The following is a 20,508-nucleotide window of genomic DNA, read 5'->3' as shown; positions in this document are numbered from 1 at the left end:
CCCCCCCCCCGGTGGTACCGGTCCGCTCCGTTCCCTGCCCGGGAGTTCCCGGCTCCGCAGGGACTCTTCTACCCGCGACTAGCGGTGCTCATTTCAAAAGCATCTGCCCTCATTGGTTGGGAGCAAGGATCTTGTCTGTTTTCTTTTCTGCTGTCTTATCTGCCTGGCACTGGAGGTACTCAACAAACAATACTCAATCACATGGGCTTCAAGCCCCACGTGGTGCCTGTGGACCCTGAAGTCAGAAACCAGAAAGATGGTGAAAGAAACAAGGTCTCTGGAGAGCTTTTTAAGTGGGACACCCTCATCTGTGAACTACTTCACGCGGAGTCCTGCTTGGAGAAAGGAGGACCCATTTAATGATCTCTTAATGGTAAAGCTGAACCAGGGATTATCACTCTTACTGGGCTAGGGTACTGGGAAAGGAAAAGTCAGGAACCTGAGAGTGATGGCCATGGCATAAAGGGAGGATACCTGAAAGGCAGGAAGCCTCCAACAGTCATGTGGATGAGCGTAGACTTGTACCAGGGCTGGGGTGGGATTTCCCGGGCGATGTTCTTGGTGCGACAAGGTGCGTCAAAGGGGCTAGCATTGTTCTTCCCGAAGATGCCTCCAATGACAGTGAGGGGGAAACCCACCAGCAGCCAAACCGTCAGAAGCAGCAAGATGGTGGTGGCTGGCAGAGCCTGTGTCGAACCATTAGCCCAATGCACCGAGTTCACCACACTCCACGTCAGGAAGAAAGGCACTGCAGGGATGCGCCCCCAGAAGGAGGGTCAGCAGGAGGAGCTACATCCCGGGGCCACCCATTCAGACTAGACCTAACAGGGAGAGGGGCGAAGCATCCTGCTCGCAGGTGGACCTCGCCCTTCCACATCCCATGGTTTCCTGTTCCTTATCTTACCAACATCCCCTCCCCCGTCATTATCATTAAAGAGCAAGGCCACTGTTACATAATGCTCTAGAGTAACACAATCCACCTGCCTCCAAGACCCTATCCTGCTGTGGCATCTGTGATTCCTAGCATGAGACGTCCCTTTGGATTAAGGCCCTGTTTTCAGAAAGCTCTGGTTCAAACATAAATGTGATGAAATATAAATCAGACAGGATTGGGAACACAAAAGGCTTAGAATGCAGACTACTACGGCCTTTGAAATGACAAACCAGCTTGTAAGGCTAGAGTCCCGTAGCCACCTCCAAATAAAAAAAAAAATTTTTTTTAAAGGGAGAGTACCAAAACATAAGTTTCAGAAAGAGTGTTATTTCACTCTTCATGTGATGGTCACGAATACGGGCTCTCGAGTCAGACTGCCTGGGTCTGAAACCTGCTCTACTCCCTCTTAGGAGTGTAATGTCGGGCAAATTACTTAAGCAGCCTGAAGTTCAACTTCCTCATCTATAAAATGGGGACAATATTACCTACCACATAGGGTTGCTGTGGGGATTTAATGAGATGAAGTGTGTCGAGTGCTTACCATGCTGCCTAGAACATTTTAAGGACTTACTTAATTTTTGACTATGCAAAAGAAATGCATTCTGGTCTTCTGAATGGTTTTGTTTCTTTTGCCTATTTTTATTCCCTTAAAGCCTTACTCTAACTCTATCCCAGGTTCCACAATGTATTCTAAGTTCCTCAAATCGGCCCACCAGGCCGGCCCACCAGGGAAAGGACAGTCCTCACCAGAGAAGAGGCTGGTGGTGAGAATGATGTTCCACACCCAACGCTCGCCTCCAATCTGCCGGTAGAAGTGGCTGGACACATAGCCAGAGATGCAGCAGGTCAGGGCATACAACAAGATGGCGGCAGAGTTAATGGCCCCGTGACGGTGCACATTGAACATGCCCAGCAGCGCCATGACAATAATGCCTGCAGGGTGGTAGTGGAAAGCCTGTGTCAGGTCTCAACCTATCCCTTTTCTGGCAATTTCAGAGGAATCAGCCCCCTTCCACCCAGACCCAAGGTCTCCAGGAAAACAATATCCCCTAATTCTGTTGTCCAGCAAACCCACAACTGAATATACACATCCTTTCTTTTTCTTTTTTTCAAGTAGGCTCCATGCCCAGCATGGAGCCCAACGCTGGGCTTGAACTCACGACCCTGAGATCAAGACCTGAGCTGAGATCAAGAGTTAGACGCTTAACTGACTAAGCCACCCAGGTGCCCCTATACACATCCCTTTTAAGGCCACCCCACCCCTTAGGTCTGCCCCTCACCTGGACAGATGAGAGGATCAGCAGATCTTTCCAGAACAAACCACCTGCTTAGTTCTACCCCTTGAGAGAAATCCCTGATTAATTTTTATCACCTCACCAGTGCCAAGGGCCAGGAACTGGGCACCCACACCAAGCACAGCACAGAGCAGACCACGGTATGGAGGGAAGCGGAAGACATCTGTATGGATAATCTTCCAGCCATTGTCACCTTGGTCAAAGTCATCACCAGAACCTGCAGATGTAGTCTCCTCATCCAAGTTGTATCGAGCCAGGTCGTTTCGAAGCACACGCATGAGAATGACAGCCACAAAACCCACCAGTAAAAACACAAGCACCATGGAATTGATGATGGACAACCAATGGATCTCCAGTGTTCTGGGAAAGAAACCACCATCATCGCCACGGCGCCTGTCACTCCGACGCTCCACTGAAGTCTCGGACCAGCGCACACTGTAGGTGTGGGTGAGGCCTAAGAACTCATCAGCTCGTAACCCATCTAAGCTGTGGGGCTTGACATCCCGCACCGAGACATTGGCAAATATAATTCGATCTCCATGGAATTCTAGGTGGAAATCCAAATGGGTCCAGAGCCCTATCTTGTGGCTGTGAGGCAGGAAGCCACTCTCCTCCATGTAGCCCACAAAGCCGCGGATTGGCAAGTCGTCCACTACAAATTCAAAGTAGTACAGTTCCTCAATGGCCTGGCGCAGGTGCTCCACCTACAAAGAGCAAGTCAGGAGTCAGACAAGGCCTCCTCAAGCAGAGAGTTAGAGCAAGGTGTCACAGCCTGGACACTACTCACATTCTGGGCTGGATAGTTCTTTTTTTTTTAAAGATTTTATTTATTTATTTGACAGAGAGAGACACAGCGAGAGAGGGAACACAAGCAGGGGGAGGGGGAGAGGGAGAAGCAGGCTTCCCGCGGAGCGGGGAGCCCGATGCGGGGCTCGATCCCAGGACCCTGAGATCATGACCTGAGCCAAAGGCAGACGCTTAACGACTGAGCCACCCAGGCGCCCATGGGCTGGATAGTTCTTTATTGTGGGCAGCTGTCCTGTGCACTGTAATATGCACCATCCCTGGCTTCTTCCCACTAGGTGTCAGTAGCACCCCCCATAGTGACAATCAAAATGATCTCCAGACATTGCCAAATGTCCCTTGAGAAACAAAACCGAACTGCCCCCTGTTGAGAACCACTGGGTTAGATCCTAGTATGCTGGGATTCTCCAAAAAGAGCAGTATGACTTGACGGGGATTAAGGTGTAGAAAAAGGAGAAAGGCAAGGTGTAAGAAGGTCTAGGGTAGACTAAAGAAGAGCGCCCTAAGGTAGGATTTGCTAAAGAAAAAAGCATCACAGGAAAGATAAGAGTGGAAAGGAGCTAGTTAAGAAAGCCAAGAGGTAGGTATGGAGGGAAACCATGCAGGAGTGACAGCTGGGCCCTTATTACCAACAGAGCGGCTTGGAGTCAGGAGCCCTGGGCTCTAGTATCACCTCTGCAATTCAATATCCATGTAGTCTTGGAAAAGTCACTTTTGAGCAATTATGTTTCTTCCTCAACTGAATGCAAATAGTACCACCTGTCCTGCCTACCAGTGGGGTTGGCGTTAGAATCAAGTCAGATCATTTCCACAGAGGTGCTGTAAAACCGTGAATTAGAAGGCACTGTTATTAGTCCCCGGGAGGGAGGGCTAAGTGCTCGCCAATGTGCAGAGGCTGACCTGTGCAGAACTGAGCTGCATGTGGCACAGAATTCTCTTCTCCACATTCTCCCGAAAGCGGATCTCGTACAAAGACTCTGCCATTCGGTCCCCATCCAGCACTTCACCCAGGCTAAGGCTTTTGTGACGGATCTTCTCAGGGCAGCAGACCGGAAGCTGATAGTAGTGGTAAGTCTCCTGAGGGTTGTGGTAGGGTCCCACTTTGTTGACATACAGAATGACGGGGTCACCGGCCTTGTAGTGTGTCACACCTTCCACCCCTGGCTCACGGCCTGTGCCCAGCAGCAGTATCAGGAATGGCAACCACTGGCAGCTCCAACTCGGCGGGTGCCCTAGGACTGTCATCCTTAAGGCAGTGGAACCTGTTTGGGGGAATCCTGCAGTTTTGAAAACCAGGGATCAACTCCTGACGCCCCAGGTCAGGTCCTTCGAAACGAAGCCCCATAGCTCCAATTTCTCCCCTTGGCCTCTCGAACCCTCCCTCGGGAGGCCGCCCCCCGACCCCCACACAATACTGTCTCTATCCGCCTCTGCTCTCTCGTCCTCTGGATCTGCCGTCCCCGTCCCGCAGCCCGCCTGCCCGGGACCTCCCCGCGCGCCCCAGCCCGTTTCCATGGCAACGCCACGCGGCCTCGCACCTCGGGCACCTTCCCGCGGCACCCGCGGGGTCCTCACCGCTCGGGTAGGGCTGGCCGAGGCGGCGCCCGCGGCCTCTGCGGCCCCGTAGCTGCTCCTGGGCTCCTGCCCGGGTCTCCCCCAGAGCAGCGCGCTAGCGGCGGCCCGGAGAGGACCTGACGCCCGACCTCCACGGGGTTGGCCGCCGCGGTGCCTGATCGCAGTGGCTGCGGCCGCACCACGCGGGACGCCGCACTCGGCTTAGTGAGGTGCTCCCCTACGAGCTTTCTCCAGCCGGGAGGCCGGCCCAGCTCCGGAGAGCCCGCAAGGCTCGGCTGGCCCGCCCCCTCCCCCCGGCGGGGGGCCCTCCCGGCGATCTGCGGAGCAGCCCAGGACACGTCAGTCTTACCACTTCCGCCTCACCCGCGGGGACCTCAGCCCGGCGGAAAGCTCCTCTCCTGGAGCCGAGCGGGGACCACGCCCCCGCCGCGGCGGCCGGGGCGCCGCTCCTCTGCTGGTTTCTCTGGCCGGGGCTACGGCTGAGGCCTGGCTGCGAGGCCGCGGACGTCCCTTCAGGGTGAGAGGCGCCGGCCGCCGCCCCCGGGAAGACTTGGGGCACGGGCGGAAGCCGGGGAGCCGTGCCCGCCGCACGCGTCCAGTGACTGTCCAGGAGACGGAGCCCGGTTGGTGGCTGGGCCCACACCTAGTGGATGCCCCGGAGCATTTGCCGGCTGAACCAATGGGACTCGCCACCGACTGCAGAGGGCGAGCTCTGGGAGGCGGTCCATGGCCCCCAACCCGGGCGGGGGTGAGTGAGGCTTTGGGCGTCTCTGTGCTAGGACGGCGCGAGCACAGTCCATGCAGGTCGGGATCTCACCTCACTGCTTCTCTTAACCCGTCACGAATGGTCTCCCGCCGAAAAATAAATACGTGAATAAAAATATCTTCCGGAGGCTGCATTGGAGGCCTCCCTGGCCATATAATGACCGTCCCATGTTCCAACGTAGCAAGCCTGAGCCAGGTCTGGTGCGGAGGCACGCAGAGAGACAGGGTGTCTGCCCTTTTATTCCGTGAGTTGGGCAGCCTGACAGGCTATCGTTACTTGCAGGTAAAGAATCTTGACATACGTTCGACTCTTTCGATGTTTTTGTTCGTATTTATCTGTATGTGTTCGGGCTTTTCTTAATTTTGTATTGCAGATTTTTCTGGAAAAGTTTGCCCTTATTTGTCTCCGCTACTTTAAGGGAATCTGCCATTAGGGGAATTTTAAAGATCAGACCCAGGGGCAGTGACTACCGTTTGGCCACCTGGGGGCAACATGTAAGGATGCAGACTTAAGGGCGCCTGGGTGGCTCAGTTGGTTAAGCGACTGCCTTCGGCTCAGGTCATGATCCTGGAGTCAGGGGATCGAGTCCCGCATCAGGCTCCCTGCTCAGCAGGCAGTCTGCTTCTCCCTCTGACCCTCCCCCCTCTCATGCTCTCTCTATCTCATTCTCTCTCTCAAATAAATAAATAAAATCTTAAAAAAAAAAAAAAAGGATGCAGACTTAAGGTTCTCTTTACGGAAAGTAGTACAGGGGAAAATCTTAAGTGGCTTCTGGCCTGAAAAGTCCTCCATTTACCCTCTTCTGCCCTCTCTGACCCAGCCCTCCTCCCTACAGGAGGAGGAGGTGAAGTTCTAGGAAGTAGGAGATTGAGTTTTTTAGATAAATCAGTGAATTTTGTAATTAGAAAAGTAACTTAGAGAAGCCAGAAACCCGGGACTCTTTCTCACTTACTCCCCCGCCCCAACCCCCAGCCTCCTCAGATCAATGCCGCCAAGCCCCCCTGCTGCTTATTTCCTCAATATCTTCCAAATACTTGCCCTCCCTGGCTGCCTAGCTTCAGGTCTCATCCTCTTGCACCTAAATTACCATGACAACCACCTTGCTAGTCTCCTGGTCACCTCCCCTCTTGGATCCATTTTCCACTCTGCTGCTGATTCATACATATACACACTATATATACTATTTCCTGCAACAGTGGTTCTCAGATCTTGGTGTGCATCAGATTCAGCTAGAAGCTTATTAAAAACATGGAGATCTGGGTCCACGAAATCAGGATCTTAGAGGAGGAGGTGACTAGGCATCATTTTCTAACAGGCTCTGACTTTGACTATTTCGACCAAAATTTGACCATGAGTACATAGGATAAACTCTAAAAAGCTTGGTATGTGAGGCCTGTCAGACCTGGATCTTCATTACTTCTCCAGGTACATTAATTGTATTCAAATTAGAATCTCGAATGTCATGTTCTCTCAAGCCTGCAAGCTCATATAGTTGCTTTGGCCTAGACTGCCCCATCTACCATTCCCTACTTACCTGCCTGGAGACTCCTCTTGAACAGTACAAATGCCTCCTCTATAAAGCCTGCCTCTACATCTTCCAGTCTTTGTTTATAGCAATTTATCTCACTGTACTGTTATTTCACTTATGTGTCTGTTTTCCTTGCTAATTACTAACTACTCACAGGAAGACTGTAATTTATCCATCTTGATATCCTCAGGACTTAGCAGTGCTTTTGTATAAAGTAGGCAGCTTAATACACGTTTTTTGAATAAACTGGTTTACCCGCTGGACATGATGAGGACAGAGCTGCCACCAAGCTACCTATCCAGAGGAGCAGAAGATGGGCGGGGCAGAGTGGGCCTCCTTACCACGGTGTGTCCTGGACAACTCATCTTGGCAGTTTGAGAATGTAGATCTAGCTTCCAACAAACTCTGGAACTACCCTGCCAGCAGGATCAGCAGGCTGTCAATAAACAGGAATTTACCAGTAGCCTACGGCACAATCTGTTCTTGGAGTTGTTTTTTTTTGGAAGATAGAAAATAAATCTGATTCTTCTTTTGTCCTTTCCCCTGCATGCCACCCCCCACCCTGCACACACACAGTCTTAAATCCAGGTAACCCCTCTAGCAAGGCGAGCCCCACATGGGGCTCCCTGCTCAGCGGGGAGCCTGCTTCTCCCTCTCCCTCTGCTGCTACCCCTGCTGTGCTCTCTCCCTTTCTGTCAAATAAATAAATTGAAGCATGCTCCCTGAGCGGAGAGCCTGATGCAGGGCTCAATCCCAGGACCCTGGGTTTATGACCTGAGCTGAAGGCAGATGCTTACCCACTGAGCCACCCAGGCACCCCCAATTTTATCTTTTAACATACATGCAGTGCTCCAGCCAAACAGAATTACTTTTCCTTCATTGTTCCCTCTGTCCTGGCAAACCCCTACTCTGCCTTGAGGACTTAGCTCATGAGCTGTTTTAAGGACACCTTTACTGACTGCTCAAGCCCAAACTGGATGTTCCTCCTTTCTGGGTGCTCCCAGAGCCCCAGTACTTTCTCTGTCACAGCATCTAACGTAGTGTCTGTAATTGTGTTTTTTCTGCTTGCATCTCCCATTAGGGCTGTAAGGAAGGTCAACTAACCAGAAGAGGGAGATGAAGTTAAGAGGTTTGAGAAGAATGGGTTGTGGAGAATGGAAGCGAGCTGATCTGGAAAATGAGCAGGATCACTGGGCAGCATTTGGGGGTCCAACTGAGGTTAAAAAAACAATTTATAGACACATGATTTTAACAGTGTTAAGATTTTTTTAGCATCTTGGGTACAGGTGCTTGAATATTTTTTTTTAAAGATTCTATTTAGGGGCGCCTGGGTGGCTCAATCGTCAGGCATCTGTCTTCGGCTTGGGTCATGATCCCAGGGTCCTGGGATAGAGTCCTGAATTGGGCTCCCTGCTCAGCAGGGAGCCTGCTTCTCCCTCTCCCTCTGCTCTGCCGCTCCCCCTGCTGTGCTCTCTGTCAAATAAATAAAAATAAAATCTTTAAAGATAAAATTGGAGAGCTAAGCAGGGTCAGATGTTGAAGCCATATAAAAGAATTTGGACTTGATCCTGAGGCAAATGGGGAGGCACTGAATTGTTTTTAAGTGGGAATCAAATCCGTGTTATGCCTTGGAGTTCAGGGTGAAGACAGACTGGAGGGGAGCAGAAGCCATGCTAGAGTGATCAGTTGATGGAGGCTTGACCTAAGGTGGTGGCAGCCGCTTCAAGAGCCTGGAGTGTATTATTAAAGATAGTTTTAAGAGGTAGAAGAGGTGACAGATTGGATGTAGGGGCTGAGGCAGAGGGAAGGATCTAGGATGACTGGGTGTGTAAATTGAAGATGAGTATAGAATTCAACAGAGGGTGCCTGGGTGCCTCAGTCGGTTAAGCATCTGCCTTCGGCTCAGGTCATGATCCCAGGGTCCTGGGATGGAGCCCCACATTGGGCTCCTTGTTCAGCGGGGAGCCTGCTTCTCCCTCTCCCTCTGCCTGCCGCTCCCCCTGCTTGTGCTCTCTCTCTCTGTCAAATAAATAAAATCTTAAAAAAACCAAAACAAAACAGAGGACGTCTAGGGCAAGAACAGAAAGAGTTGAATTTTGGACATGGTGAGTTTAAGATACCTGAGAGAGACATGTCCATGTGATGTCCAGTAAGCAACTGGATGCTGGATCTGGAACTCCAGAGGACATCTGGGATAGAGATGAGATTAGGAGGAGTCAGCATGGATGTAATAACTAAAGTGTTGGGAAATGGGTGAGATCCTAATGGGAGGACATAAAGCTCTGAGGAAATAAGGCCTGTGGTAGAACCTTCCAGATATGATTAAGGGACAGACAGAGAAGATAAGGCTCCAGTGAAGCCTGAGGAATGGCTAGAGGGATAGGAGGAAAAGTACAGAACTTAGGGTCATGGGAAGATAAGAATGCATTTCAGAGTTCCCAGGTGGAGTCTATTCCACCCCTTCAATCTGGGATCCTTGTAACCTTGAAACTGTCTTTACTTGTATAAAGGTATGGAAGTGATGCTCTGCAATTTTGGAGTCTGGGCTTAATTGATCATGCAATTTCTGATTTTTTTTTTCCTCATGTAATTCTGTGCTACTATGTGGAGGAACTCTGGCTAGTCCGCTGGATAGTGAGACCATATGCAGCAGAAACAAACCACTCCAGCTAAGATGAGACCACCAGAAGAACCACCCAACTGAGCACAGCTCAACTTGCCAGAAAATAAATGAATAAATAAAAGGGTGGTTGCTTTAAGCCAGACAAACAAACAAAAAACATTGTAAGGTTAAGATTCCTTAGAATAGGCTTCTACAACACCTTGCGATTCTCTGTCATATTCTCACACGCAGGTTTCTCATTCTGGATAATAAACTCTGAGTACAGGGTCTCTGTTGGCGTTATTAGCTGTTTTATCCCTACTCAGTGCACGGCCTGGCACACAGTGGGTGCTCTCAATGGAGATGAATGGTTGAAGGGACTAGATCTGTGTGGGGGGGTCTCACCAGACTGCAGAAGCTGCCCCCAGGAATATGTTCCACCGTGCACTTCATTCTCAGGCCTTGTGGCCCAAGGTGGAAAGAAGGTGAATTGTGATGTATGCGGAACATGGGACCTTGGCGAATTCCATAACCAGGAGGAGGAAGAAGTAACAACAGCCAGTGGAGACAAAAAGAACTGCTGCCCCCTTCTCCCCCCTCCACGTTCCCAGTGGGGAGGTGAGCCCAGCATCCCAGACTCGCGTGACTATATAGGCAAGCATTTGGAGACTAACTTTACTCTGTTACCCCAGCCCTCGGTGGCTCAAGGTTGGCTTTCTGAGCAGATAATAGGCTTCGAAGTAGCACAGTTCCCTGCTCTCAGCAAGCCCAACACCATGGGGAAGGGAGACACCTCGGAGGTAGCACCACCTACCTCAGCCTACCGCTCCGTCATGGAGGACTATGGTTACGAGGTGGGCAAGGTCATTGGCAATGGCTCCTACGGGACGGTGTATGAGGCTTACTACACAAAGCAGAAGGTCATGGTGGCTGTCAAGATCATCTCAAAGAAGAAGGCCTCTGAGGACTATCTTAACAAGTTCCTGCCCCGTGAGATACAGGTTGGAAAGGGAACTGAGACCAAGCTGCTTAAAACTTCTCAGAAGGGGTGTGGTTAGGAGGGGGTGGAGTGAGAACACCCCCCCACACCCCCCGCAGGCCTGAATGTCTCACTAAGCAGCAGGAAAATGACTTGATGTAAATTCAACCTCTTTCCACCCACCCACTCACCTCCAGCCCCTCACAAAGTAGAAGTCCAAAGCCGAGGGTTTGCCCACAGATCACCCAGCCCTCTGGAGTTTAATCCGCTTGCAGAGTTCTAAGTTAAGTTAGCCGTGGGACAGCAGGAGGCCTGGGAGCACAGCCCGGGTTCTCCCTCCCCAGGTTTGATGGGTCCCTCTTCCGGGGCCAGGTCATGAAGGTCCTGCGGCACAAGTACCTCATCAACTTCTACCAGGCCATCGAAACCACATCCCGAGTATACATCATTCTGGAGCTGGCTCAGGGCGGTGATGTCCTCGAGTGGATCCAGCGATACGGGGCTTGCTCTGAGCCCCTTGCTGGCAAGTGGTTCTCCCAGATGACCCTGGGCATCGCCTACCTGCACAGCAAGGGCATCGTGCACCGGTGAGGGCGCTGCCAGCCAGGCTGGGCCTTTGGGCTCTCGGGGGGGTTTTATGCATGTTTCCCACTTTCTGCCCTCTTTGTTCCTCCCTTGACCTCCCTCAGTTATCTAGGCCCATTCATCCCCTCTATCTTAATTCTCTGCTCAAGAACGTTTCTGTAGCGCCCACCGTGAGCACGGCACTCTGAACTACAATGACGAGCCCCCTGTGGTCCTCAGGTACCATCCTCTCTCACCTTTGGGCTCTGCTCACAACTCCATGGCTCTTTCCTCTCTACCTTGTATCCTCATAAAGGTACTGCTCTCCCACCTTGCCTTTTCTCTAGCCTCTGACCCCTGGCCCTTCAGCTCCCGGTCTAATACTAAGCCCTCTCCCCAGCCTGACCCCCAGCCTTTCTGCTGCTGGTAGGGACTTAAAGTTGGAGAACCTGTTGCTGGACAAGCGGGAGAATGTGAAGATATCGGACTTTGGCTTCGCCAAGATGGTGCCTTCTAACCAGACAGTGCACAGTAGCCCTTCTTACCGCCAAATGAACTGCTTTACAAACCACCTCAGCCAGACCTACTGTGGCAGCTTTGCTTATGCGTGCCCGGAGATCTTGCTGGGCTTGCCCTACAACCCTTTCCTGTCTGACACCTGGAGCATGGGCGTCATCCTCTACACTCTAGTGGTCGCCCGGCTGCCCTTTGATGACACCAATCTCAAGAAGCTGCTGAAAGAGACTCAAAAGGAGGTCACTTTTCCACCTAACTACTCCATCTCCCAGGAGTGCAAGGTGCTGGCTCCCCCAGGAGGGCTGAGGCCTCAGGGATGACCCACAGGGAGGGAAGACCCATCCTAGGCCTCCCCACCCCGGGGGAGGCTCTTCCCCACCAGACCCATCTCACACTTTAGCCCCTGCCCTAGAGTAGTTGGCGGGGAGGGACCTTAAAGGGCCACCCCTGGGCTCGGCACCTTACCTGGGAGTCATAAGCAGGTTTCAGCCTCTGTCTCTTTAGGCCAGAAAGGGATTATGCAAGTGGTTTCCCCCAAGGTACCCTTCCTTTCTCTCTCCTCCAGGGAGTTAAATGCCTGGCTCTTCAGGACAAAATCAGGACCACACCCCCTTTCACCAGCGTGGTGTGATGGGCTATCCTGCTTCTCTTAGGTCCAACTGCTCACTGCCTGTGTGGCATAATGGGGGGCGAGCTCAGCCAAGACCTCTCTTTCCCCTGCCCTAGAACCTGGTCCTCCAGACGCTACGCCAAGCCACCAAGCGTGCCACCATCCTGGACATCATCAAGGATCCTTGGGTGCTCAAGTTCCAGCCTGAGCAACCCACCCAGGAGATCAGGCTGCTTGAGGCCATGTGCCAACCCCCCAGCACCACTAATCGGCACCAATCCTTGGAAATCAATACCTAAAAATGGTTGAAGGAAGGGGTTGGGAGAGGAGCAAAGCAGGAGGGTCTGGGGCTAAAAATCCTTTATACCAAAAATAAATCTATTTCTGATTTAGTTTCATCAGCTGGGGTCAAAGACATTCTTTCTTCAGGGGAACCTTAGCAGGGAACCCTACTGAGACCAAGAGGTGGATTTCTAACCAGAGTCTGTAACCAGTCACCTTGATGTCTGTAAGTCAATAGGGTAATTCACAATGTAGCTCATACGCGGCTCATGGAGGAGAGGGTGCTGGCATAAACACGCACTTTGGGGAAGCTTCATTATTCTGGCTAAGTAAATGCTCATTATTTTACATCTCTGTGCACTCTAAATGTTCAAGCAGTGGGAAAGGGGCCCCGGTTGCTATTTGGTTATGGTTCTGCCTCTGTTTACAGTCCGAAGGGATGGCATTATTTGTTCTCTTTGAAATGGGCATCAGGATGTGTGAAATATCTTGGTTCCTTCTCCCTTCTCCAGATGCCACCTTAACCACTATTGGAACAATCCCAGTGAATCATGGTCCCTCATCGATTGCTCTTAGAAATGGCAAGGGCGCCTGGGTGGCACAGTTGGTTGAGCGTCTCGCTCTTGGTTTCAGCTTGGGTCATGATCTCGGGGTCGTGGGACTGAGCCCCGAATCAGGCTCTGCGCTCAACAGGGAGTCAGCTTGGGGTTGTCTCTCCTCTCTCTGCCCTTCCTGCTTCCACGCTCTCTCAAAATAAGTAAACAAATCTTAAAAAAAAAAAAAGAAAGAAACCGAAATGACAGTTCAAACAAGCCTATTTACTGTGGGTTCTGAATAAAGGAAAGCTACTTGCTCCTTCATCCCTATATTCTCCCTCCCTGTCCTTGAAAATGGGCTTTGTAAAAGGAAAATGAGTAGTAAATCATGGGGCTGTCTTGGCAGAGGCATGATTGGGGGAAAGCAATGAGAGAAGACTCAGAGACAGCTCCATATGGGTCGAAGATAAATAATACTTGTGCTGAACCTCAGCACTAGGCAACTCTAGGACAAACCAACTTGAAAGATGAAATAGTACCTACCTAGAACATAGTAGGTCAAGATATTGTCAACTCCCATTTGTTCTCTGTTCCAATACTTCGTTATTCCCTTCATTACTCCCATTGTGATTCATTGCTTGAAACAAAGCTCCAAAGGCCAGGGAAGAGTTTCAGGTGTAGACGAGGCAGTATAAGCACTATGGTTCCATCTGCCCGATTTTATTGGGAACAAGGGCACTGTAACTGCTATCAGAGAAGGGAGCCCAGGGGCTCCTCTCGCACCAAGGTCCTTTTTCAGAGTTGAGCCAGGGAGGGGAGGGCGACAACCCCTTTTCAGGCAGGGTCACACTATCACCCTCAGCAGGACCTCCCCAAAAGGCTATGTTCCTTTAGCTTAGCACTTGGCACTTAAGGAAAAGAGACCAATGAAGGCAGCACTGGGAAAACAAGCCCAGACTTATCAGGATACCCACTCAGCCAACTGCTTTAGTGCTTCTTCATCTTCATCTGCTTCAGGAGCTTCAGGGACAAGGATACCCAGAGAAAGAAAGAAACGTTAGGGCGGTAGCAACTTCCAACAATCCCCTGCTAGAACACTGAAAGTCTGCTGAATTTTCTTTCCCCAGCAAAGAACCTAAAGGTGTGGTCCTTCTGCTTGCTGGGCTGCTGCTAACTCCCAGGGCACCCTTGTACAAATTAAGAAAATGTGCTTCTCTCTCCCAGAACTTGCAGCCCTACACCAGGGTACCCAGCTTGCTGAATGAGGCACAAGCTGGACTTTAGTCTTCATTCCTGTTCAGCCAGGTGCCCTTATGCAGTCAACAACCTGTGCAACGGTAGCAGCAGCCCTCTCTGCCTGGTTCCTTTGAAGCAGGATGTAAGAGGAATAATCTTTCCCCGTATCTATCCCACCTCCTCAAGTCCTTAAGACAACAGAATAGCCCTGAGTACCTGGTCCTGCAGGCAGATGTGTAGAGGGTACAGTGGGCAGTTCAATGGGGGGTTCTTCCTCCTTGTCACCCACAGTTAACAAGTCCCGGGCCAATTCCTCCTGCTCCAGCTCCTCTAGCTCTTCCAACAGTTCATCCTGGATATGGAACAATAAAACTGTTTAAGATGAAGAAATGAGGGGCGCCTGGGTGGCACAGCTGGTTAAGCGTGAGACTCTTGATTTCAGCTCAGGTTGTGATCTCAGGGCCCTGATCTCAAGGTTGTGAGATCGAGCCCCATGTTGGGCTCCAAGCTCATCAGAGTCCGCTTAGGACTCTGCCCTCTCTCTCTGCCCTTCCCCTCCCGTGATCTCATGCTCTCTCTCTCAAATAAATAAATATAATCTTAAAAAAAAAAAAAAGATGAAGAAAGGGAACTTCTACTCCCAAAAACATACCACTTTTGGAGTCCCTCTCCTCCCCCAAACTTGCCCCATGATCCTCTTGGGCATTCCTTCTGGCTGGTCTCCTGCTTTCTCCCATATTCCCTGACCCCTCAGTCCCAATCACCTCATCCACAACGTCTCCAAAGCCCACAGGCCGAGATATGGCATCCGAGATCTGCTGGGCCACCTCCTGTTGTTCTGTAATGTCAGCCATCAGTTCATCCACCTTGTCAATGTCCCTGAGAACAAGATATACAGCCAAGAAATCAGGCAACAACCCTCCTGACTCTCCTGTCTTGCCTGAGTGAAGCCCCTCCTATCTGTGGCCTCAGGCTGATAAATCCACAGCTATCAGGTAGAAGAGGTCCCTGGGAAATTGTACAGAGGCAAGGGGGCCTGAGGATTGGTAAGAAGCCACACCGGGGAGGATAGGCTGCACTTCCCTCTCTGAAGGGTCTTAAATCATCTTTCTTCCTTATAATGCTTTAGCCAGCAAAGAGATCTTACAGGAAGCAAGGAGACCGACAGAGGTCTAGCTGTCATAGGCACGTCTATAATGTAAATTCACATTCTGAGAGGTTTTAACATTCAAAGTACAATACCAAGCTACTTTCCCCAGCGCCTGGGCCCCCTGCTTCCCTCCCCCCGTACCCACATGTCCTGGTAGGCCTTCTTCATGCCTTGGGCAGCAAGCTCCATGGTACGAAGCACTTCTGCATTGGTGGTGGCATTCTCGATGGCCTCACGCTGAAACTCCAGGGTGGATAATGTCCCATCGGTTTGTGCCAGCTGTTGTTCCAATCTTTTCTTCCTCCGCAAAGCCTGTAGGGCGGCTGACCCAGCACACACCTTGAATATCAGAGCCAGAAGCCCTTGCTTCCTACCTGGGCCCACCCTACTGGCACCTCTCCCCCATTACCTCTCTTATTCTTGATCCCATGCTTCTTGGCCATTTGTAGCTCCTGTTGAATCTTCTGCTCCAGAAACTCCTGTTTCTTGATCAGTATCTTCTCTGTCTCCTTCAGTTTCTGTATTGCCTCTTCAGGGGTTGGCCCCTTCTCCTTCTTCCCTGGAGTCCAATCAAGCAGGCCCATATTGTGTGGAGGAAAAATACCAGCCACCAGTTACTAAGTGCATAGTATGTGCTAGGCACTTGACTGCATTATTGTTAATCCCAAAAGGACTCTCTACAGTGAATGTACTATCTTCACTTTACAAATACGGAAAAGGGCACAAAGATGTTAAATTGTTTTTGTTTAAAATCACAACTAGGGGCACCCGGGTGGCTCAGTCGTTGGGTGTCTGCCTTCGGCTCAGGTCATGATCCCAGGGTCCTGGGATCAAGCCCCGCATCGGGCTCCCTGCTCCATAGGAGGCCTGCTTCTCCCTCTCCCACTCCCCCGCTTGTGTTCCCTCTCTCGCTGTGTCTCAGTCTGTCAAATAAATAAATAAATAAAATCACAGCTAGTAAGAATAGAGGAGTAATCGAAATGTGGCAGTATGACTTTCAAATCCAGTATTCGTTTGCTATTCCAAGCTGCCTTTCAAATCATTTCCAGGCCTTTTTTTAAAATAATAGACTTTGTTTTTCGGAGCAGTTTTAGGTTCACAGCAAACTTGAGTGTCAGGTACAGAGTTCCCATACACCCCCTGCCCCCACACATGCACAGCCGCCCCACTATCACATCCCCACCAGAGTTTGGTCACTTTTTATAATCACTGTTGCACTTGCTGTCCTAGCAGATGCTCAAGGTCCTGACTCCACAGGATCAAACTGAATGAAGTACAGGGGCTAGAGAAAAAAAAAATCTGATCTCAATTTTCCCCTTCATCTTCTGCACTCCTAAAAAAACGATGGCCCTTGCCTGCTTAAAATCCTTCCACACTCTCTATTGCCTACAGGATAAAACCCAAAACTTGAATAAGACATACAAGGCCCTTCTTGATCTGGCCTTTGTTACCTCCACACACACACACACACACAGTCCGTTCCCCTACACACACCATACTCTTTCCTGCCTGTTTTGCACACAGTTACATCGTCCTGGACAACCTCAATTCTCCACCCGGCATACCTCCAGCCTTCTGGCTCACAACCCCCCCCACGCTGCTTCTGTGCTTCCCTGGGTGGTAGGTCCATCTCCATCATGGAGTTGCTACACGACACTGTATATGTCAGTTTTGGCTTGTCTTGCCCCACCAGATAGGCGCTTTAAGTAGGCAATCTTTCTTCATCACCTCAGATGCCCTCTTGGCCAGCATAAAGGAAGCACCAGTGTTTTGGAAAGGACTAGATGAGGACGGGCAGAAACTCAACCCCTCCTCCCCGCCTGAACAGTGGGGACCCTCCGCTCCCGTCCCGGGCCGGCCCCCAGCTCTTCTCTCTGGGGCGGGGGAGGGGAGGCAGCCGGAGCCAGGCTCCCTAACAAGGCGGGGCCTCCTGGCACGTGAGGAGGCCTCGCTAGGCCGCGCATGGGGTTCTCGGGACAGCCCGCGTCCACGGCCTTCCCCCACACCCCCGCGGCCAGCCTCGCCCCGGCTCACCCCTCCCGAAGAGTCTGCCGAGCCCACTCATCGCCACCCTCGCCTCTCCCGCCTCCGCCCCACGGCGTCGGGCAACTTCCGCCTTGCTCTGGGAGGGTGCGGCCTCGGCGCTCCGAGACCCGCCTGGGCCAATCCCTCCTTGGGGCACCGCCGCGACATCATCAACTGGAGCCGACGAGGCCACTTCTACCACGTGACCCGAGCCACCAGCCCCCAACCCACTCGCTCCACTTAAAGCGGCCGCTTCACTTTTGGCTATAAAAAGGCCGCCGCACCCCCACCCCAAAACACAGTATTTGTTTTCCTGGAAGGGAGTGTGCAGGGTCGCGCGTCCCACTGCTTGGGGCCAGTGGAAGAGTTCTTCGGGCCCTTGGCAGAGCTCAGGAAACGGAGTGCGGATGGGGCGAGCACAAGGGGTGGGGGTCACAGTCGGGTGTGCCACAAGTTTCTATGGCCCAACCTGATGAAGACTAACGCCGCGCGCTCTGCTCTTGGCACCTCCGGATAGCCGAGGCCGGCTACAACGCTAGACGAATAGAAACATGCCGGAGGACTTCTTCTGTCACACACAAACATGCTTTAATAATTTACAAATACATCTGAGAATGCCTTCCGGATTTCCTTTTATGCCTCAAATGAGGCTCATCCACAAGACTGGACCTCAGGGCCCAGCTTGGGCCTTTGCAAATGTCTCTAGTCCTTCAGTTAGGGTTTGAAGACTCATTCCATTCTGGACATGAATGCAGGTAACTCCTAGAAAGGAAAAAAAAAAAAAAAGCCACATTTCATCAGGCCTGTTGTTCCTCTCACCTTTTTTGGGTGTCACCCAAATATTGTCATGCAAATTATCCATCCCGTACATACCTACCTAACCCCTCATCCGAACCCTTTCTCCTCATTCCCCAAAGGGCTAATCTTACCACTCAGTACCCAGTTTGCTGACGTCTACGATATTCCGCTTCTCGTCATCAAAGAAGATCATCTGGGAGAAAACAACTCCAGTCTTCCGCTGCAACCTGTGCAAGGAGGGGCAGGGAGCGGCCCCGCCGGCTTCTTAGCTCCTTCAGCCTCTCTGGTCTCCCCACTTCTACCCTTATCTCCACCTACCTCTCAAAGTGGGTGACCTTGCTGCCTGGATAGATTTCCCGATGAGCAAAGTATCTGTCAAGGTCAAAGAGCTCCAGAAGCTGGTTGGCCCCTTCGATCTCCCCTGTCCTGCAAGAAGGTGTCATAGCTGGGATCCGGAGGGCCAGAGCTGCAAGCCAAGTTATATTTAACCAGGGGGGAAATCAACTTGCTATTTTTCCAGGATAGGGAGGCATCCTCGGTCCTCATTCAACTCCCTATGCTTCCCGTCTGACACAGGCGGCGGCTGAGCCAATGTTTAATAAATTAAAGGCACAGGAGAGGGTCCAATGACAACGATATGCAAATACATGCAAATCTGCCCCGCCGAAGTTTTTGTAGCCCCGGAGTTACGCGAGACGTCTCCTGCCTGCGTCTCTCAGCGTGAGACCGGCAGCGTTTTCCAGTCGCTCTCCTCACCGTGAAGCGGCCGCCATGGGCACGTCAAGGTCCCGCAACCGCTGCAGGACGTCGGGCACCTCTGGGTACAGTCGGACGGCCCGACCCCGCCGGTCCCGGACGGCCCCATCGCTGCGGGGCGAGAGCGCGCTCAGCTGCGGCCCGCCCCGCCCCGCCCGGCGCCGGCCTCCCCAGCGCCGCCTCACCTGCTCCTGTGGAACGGGGGGTCTACGTGCGTGTCCACCCAGAACGGCCAGAGCGTGTAATCTGCGGGAGGACGGAGGGAGGGCTCAGGCTCGGAGCGCGCAGGCCTCGGAAGCTGCCGCTGCGGTTTGGGAAAGGAGAGCGCCCTGCGAAGCTCCCCAGGCCCGTCCCCTCACCCAGATCGAAGACCGCCAGCTTCGGGAGCCGCGCCATGGCGGGCGGGCGAGGCTTTCTTCGCGGCTGCAAGCCGCCCCGCCTGCCTTAGAGAAACGGCGACTAGAGCGTCGCCGCGCGGGGCTGCGGCCGTCTGCCCGGAGACCGCGCAAGAGCGCCTTCTGATGGTGGAGCGGGGGAAGGACTGCAGTAAAGTGCCAACGCCACCGCCGGGGGGACCACAGTGCTCCAGCCTCTCCAAGACACCTTCTTCCCTTACTCCTCCACTCCACCCAGCCCGGCCGGAGTCGGCTAAACTAGAGAAGCCAGGGAAGGGAGCCCTTTCGCCTGGCACCGCTCTCATTTTCTCTTACCAGTTGAGACCTAAGTGATCCATAGCTTGTCACTCCTCAACCTTTCTCCAAATCGGCCTGTCTTCTGTTCAGTATAGAACCCAAAGCCCCGAGCAGAATTTTAGCCACAATGTAGTGTCCGTAAAGCCCTTGAGGCCTTTCTGGAACCAGGCCCAAATGTCCAGGAGGCTACAATGGGAGAGAACTCACTGTCCTGGTTTCTACCACCCCCATCAGTGGTATACTGGTAAATGCGTAACAACCAGTTTGGGGAGAGGGACTGATTTGCCACTTGAGGCCAATTTCAAGCTACCAGCATGAAATCACTTACGGGGTTGGGAAGAGATGCCAATAATTAGATCTCCTGGGCTGGTAAGAACTGGCTCCACACCACCTTGGGTAGACTTTCCTAGAGTCTGATAATCCCCCACCCCAAGGGCACATTCCCTCCCATTGCCCTACTTCTTCAGAGGTGTAAATGAGTGTGTACTGGGTCCATTTCAACTTGTCACATTTCTGCAATACAAGAAAGATTCCAGGAGGTCAGGAAATATTTTATTGACAACTAGGGACGTGGCCATAAGAGAGGGAAGCACACAGGACTGCAAACTAAAACCCAACAGGCAGCAAGGGCCCTTTGGGCCAGGAACCCTGAGTCCTGGCGTCCTCACGGTCTCCCACCAAACAAGACTGGGCATCCAGGAGAAGGGGCAGTGGCTCTGGTGTCCCACAGAGTGAGAGGATATATGATGCCTCATTACGAGCGACAGGGTAAGGAGGTAAAATGGAGGGAGGGTCCATCACTGCCTAAGACCACCTCCTCCTCTCAGAGCCAACACGAGGTGGAGGACTGAACCACCTAG

The 20,508-nt window shown here is 52.1% G+C and overlaps 4 protein-coding genes across 14 annotated transcripts; 1 reads left to right on the top strand and 3 right to left on the bottom strand.

Annotated features, from left to right (window-relative positions):
• Positions 1–20: 20 nt before the first annotated feature.
• On the bottom strand, positions 21–5,113 carry TM9SF1 (transmembrane 9 superfamily member 1). 6 transcript variants are annotated; one of them, XM_081830709.1, is made up of 5 exons: positions 4,958–5,113; positions 3,934–4,310; positions 2,312–2,933; positions 1,682–1,867; positions 21–748 (listed from the first exon to the last, which is right to left on the bottom strand). In XM_081830709.1, the coding sequence occupies exons 2-5, from the start codon at positions 4,276–4,278 to the stop codon at positions 432–434; spliced, it is 1,470 nt and encodes a 489-aa protein (XP_081686835.1). In that variant the 5' UTR covers positions 4,279–4,310; positions 4,958–5,113; the 3' UTR covers positions 21–431. The 6 variants fall into 6 exon arrangements, with proteins under 6 accessions (XP_081686835.1, XP_081686834.1, XP_081686836.1 ...); XM_081830708.1 differs by having other exon boundaries at positions 3,934–4,295; positions 4,958–5,096; XM_081830710.1 differs by lacking the exon at positions 4,958–5,113 and adding an exon at positions 4,609–4,748 and having other exon boundaries at positions 22–748; positions 3,934–4,295.
• A 372-nt stretch (positions 5,114–5,485) lies between these two features.
• On the top strand, positions 5,486–12,571 carry TSSK4 (testis specific serine kinase 4). Of its 2 annotated transcripts, none has more exons than XM_081830717.1 (4): positions 5,486–5,656; positions 10,856–11,070; positions 11,448–11,844; positions 12,290–12,571. In XM_081830717.1, exons 1-4 carry the CDS (start codon positions 5,531–5,533, stop codon positions 12,470–12,472), a joined length of 921 nt encoding a protein of 306 aa, XP_081686843.1. In that variant the 5' UTR covers positions 5,486–5,530; the 3' UTR covers positions 12,473–12,571. The 2 variants fall into 2 exon arrangements, with proteins under 2 accessions (XP_081686843.1, XP_006738727.1); XM_006738664.3 differs by lacking the exon at positions 5,486–5,656 and adding an exon at positions 9,651–10,505.
• Positions 12,572–13,695: 1,124 nt separating this feature from the next.
• On the bottom strand, positions 13,696–17,558 carry CHMP4A (charged multivesicular body protein 4A). The gene is made up of 6 exons (XM_006738666.3): positions 17,412–17,558; positions 15,787–15,936; positions 15,523–15,700; positions 14,992–15,106; positions 14,444–14,579; positions 13,696–14,011 (listed from the first exon to the last, which is right to left on the bottom strand). Exons 1-6 carry the CDS (start codon positions 17,440–17,442, stop codon positions 13,953–13,955), a joined length of 669 nt encoding a protein of 222 aa, XP_006738729.2. The 5' UTR covers positions 17,443–17,558; the 3' UTR covers positions 13,696–13,952.
• Positions 17,559–17,965: 407 nt separating this feature from the next.
• MDP1 (magnesium dependent phosphatase 1) lies at positions 17,966–20,502 on the bottom strand. 5 transcript variants are annotated; one of them, XM_081830721.1, is made up of 6 exons: positions 19,316–20,502; positions 19,142–19,202; positions 18,957–19,067; positions 18,519–18,626; positions 18,332–18,461; positions 17,966–18,164 (listed from the first exon to the last, which is right to left on the bottom strand). In XM_081830721.1, the coding sequence occupies exons 1-5, from the start codon at positions 19,350–19,352 to the stop codon at positions 18,380–18,382; spliced, it is 399 nt and encodes a 132-aa protein (XP_081686847.1). In that variant the 5' UTR covers positions 19,353–20,502; the 3' UTR covers positions 17,966–18,164; positions 18,332–18,379. The 5 variants fall into 5 exon arrangements, with proteins under 5 accessions (XP_081686847.1, XP_081686848.1, XP_081686845.1 ...); XM_081830722.1 differs by having other exon boundaries at positions 18,342–18,461; XM_081830719.1 differs by having other exon boundaries at positions 18,332–18,427.
• Positions 20,503–20,508: the final 6 nt, after the last annotated feature.

Source organism: Leptonychotes weddellii, chromosome 9, assembly GCF_054177405.1.
Source record: "Leptonychotes weddellii isolate Sample4059 chromosome 9, ASM5417740v2, whole genome shotgun sequence".
Classification (NCBI taxonomy): Eukaryota; Metazoa; Chordata; class Mammalia; order Carnivora; family Phocidae; genus Leptonychotes; species Leptonychotes weddellii.
Note: the sequence above shows the minus strand (reverse complement) of the source record. Positions and strands in the feature narration are given on the sequence as shown.

Excerpts from the sequence above, each read along its gene's own strand:
- TSSK4 (XM_006738664.3), top strand. The coding sequence starts at position 10,281 with ATGGGGAAGGGAGACACCTCGGAGGTAGCACCACCTACCTCAGCCTAC. Across the intron at positions 11,071-11,447 it reads AGCAAGGGCATCGTGCACCG|CCTGACCCCCAGCCTTTCTG; the intron begins GTGAGGGCGCTG and ends CCCTCTCCCCAG. Across the intron at positions 11,845-12,289 it reads CCATCTCCCAGGAGTGCAAG|AACCTGGTCCTCCAGACGCT; the intron begins GTGCTGGCTCCC and ends CCCCTGCCCTAG.
- CHMP4A (XM_006738666.3), bottom strand. The coding sequence starts at position 17,442 with ATGAGTGGGCTCGGCAGACTCTTCGGGAGGG. Across the intron at positions 15,937-17,411 it reads CGGCAGACTCTTCGGGAGGG|GGAAGAAGGAGAAGGGGCCA; the intron begins GTGAGCCGGGGC and ends ATTGGACTCCAG. Across the intron at positions 14,580-14,991 it reads TTGGAGACGTTGTGGATGAG|GATGAACTGTTGGAAGAGCT; the intron begins GTGATTGGGACT and ends TTCCATATCCAG.
- MDP1 (XM_081830718.1), bottom strand. The coding sequence starts at position 19,352 with ATGGCGCGGCTCCCGAAGCTGGCGGTCTTCGATCTGG. Across the intron at positions 19,203-19,315 it reads GCTGGCGGTCTTCGATCTGG|ATTACACGCTCTGGCCGTTC; the intron begins GTGAGGGGACGG and ends GTCCTCCCGCAG. Across the intron at positions 18,627-18,956 it reads CCCATGGCGGCCGCTTCACG|GACAGGGGAGATCGAAGGGG; the intron begins GTGAGGAGAGCG and ends ACCTTCTTGCAG.
- TM9SF1 (XM_081830709.1), bottom strand. The coding sequence starts at position 4,278 with ATGACAGTCCTAGGGCACCCGCCGAGTTGGAGCTGCCAGTGGTTGCCA. Across the intron at positions 2,934-3,933 it reads TGCAGCTCAGTTCTGCACAG|GTGGAGCACCTGCGCCAGGC; the intron begins GTCAGCCTCTGC and ends TGCTCTTTGTAG. Across the intron at positions 1,868-2,311 it reads GTTCCTGGCCCTTGGCACTG|GCATTATTGTCATGGCGCTG; the intron begins GTGAGGTGATAA and ends ACCACCCTGCAG.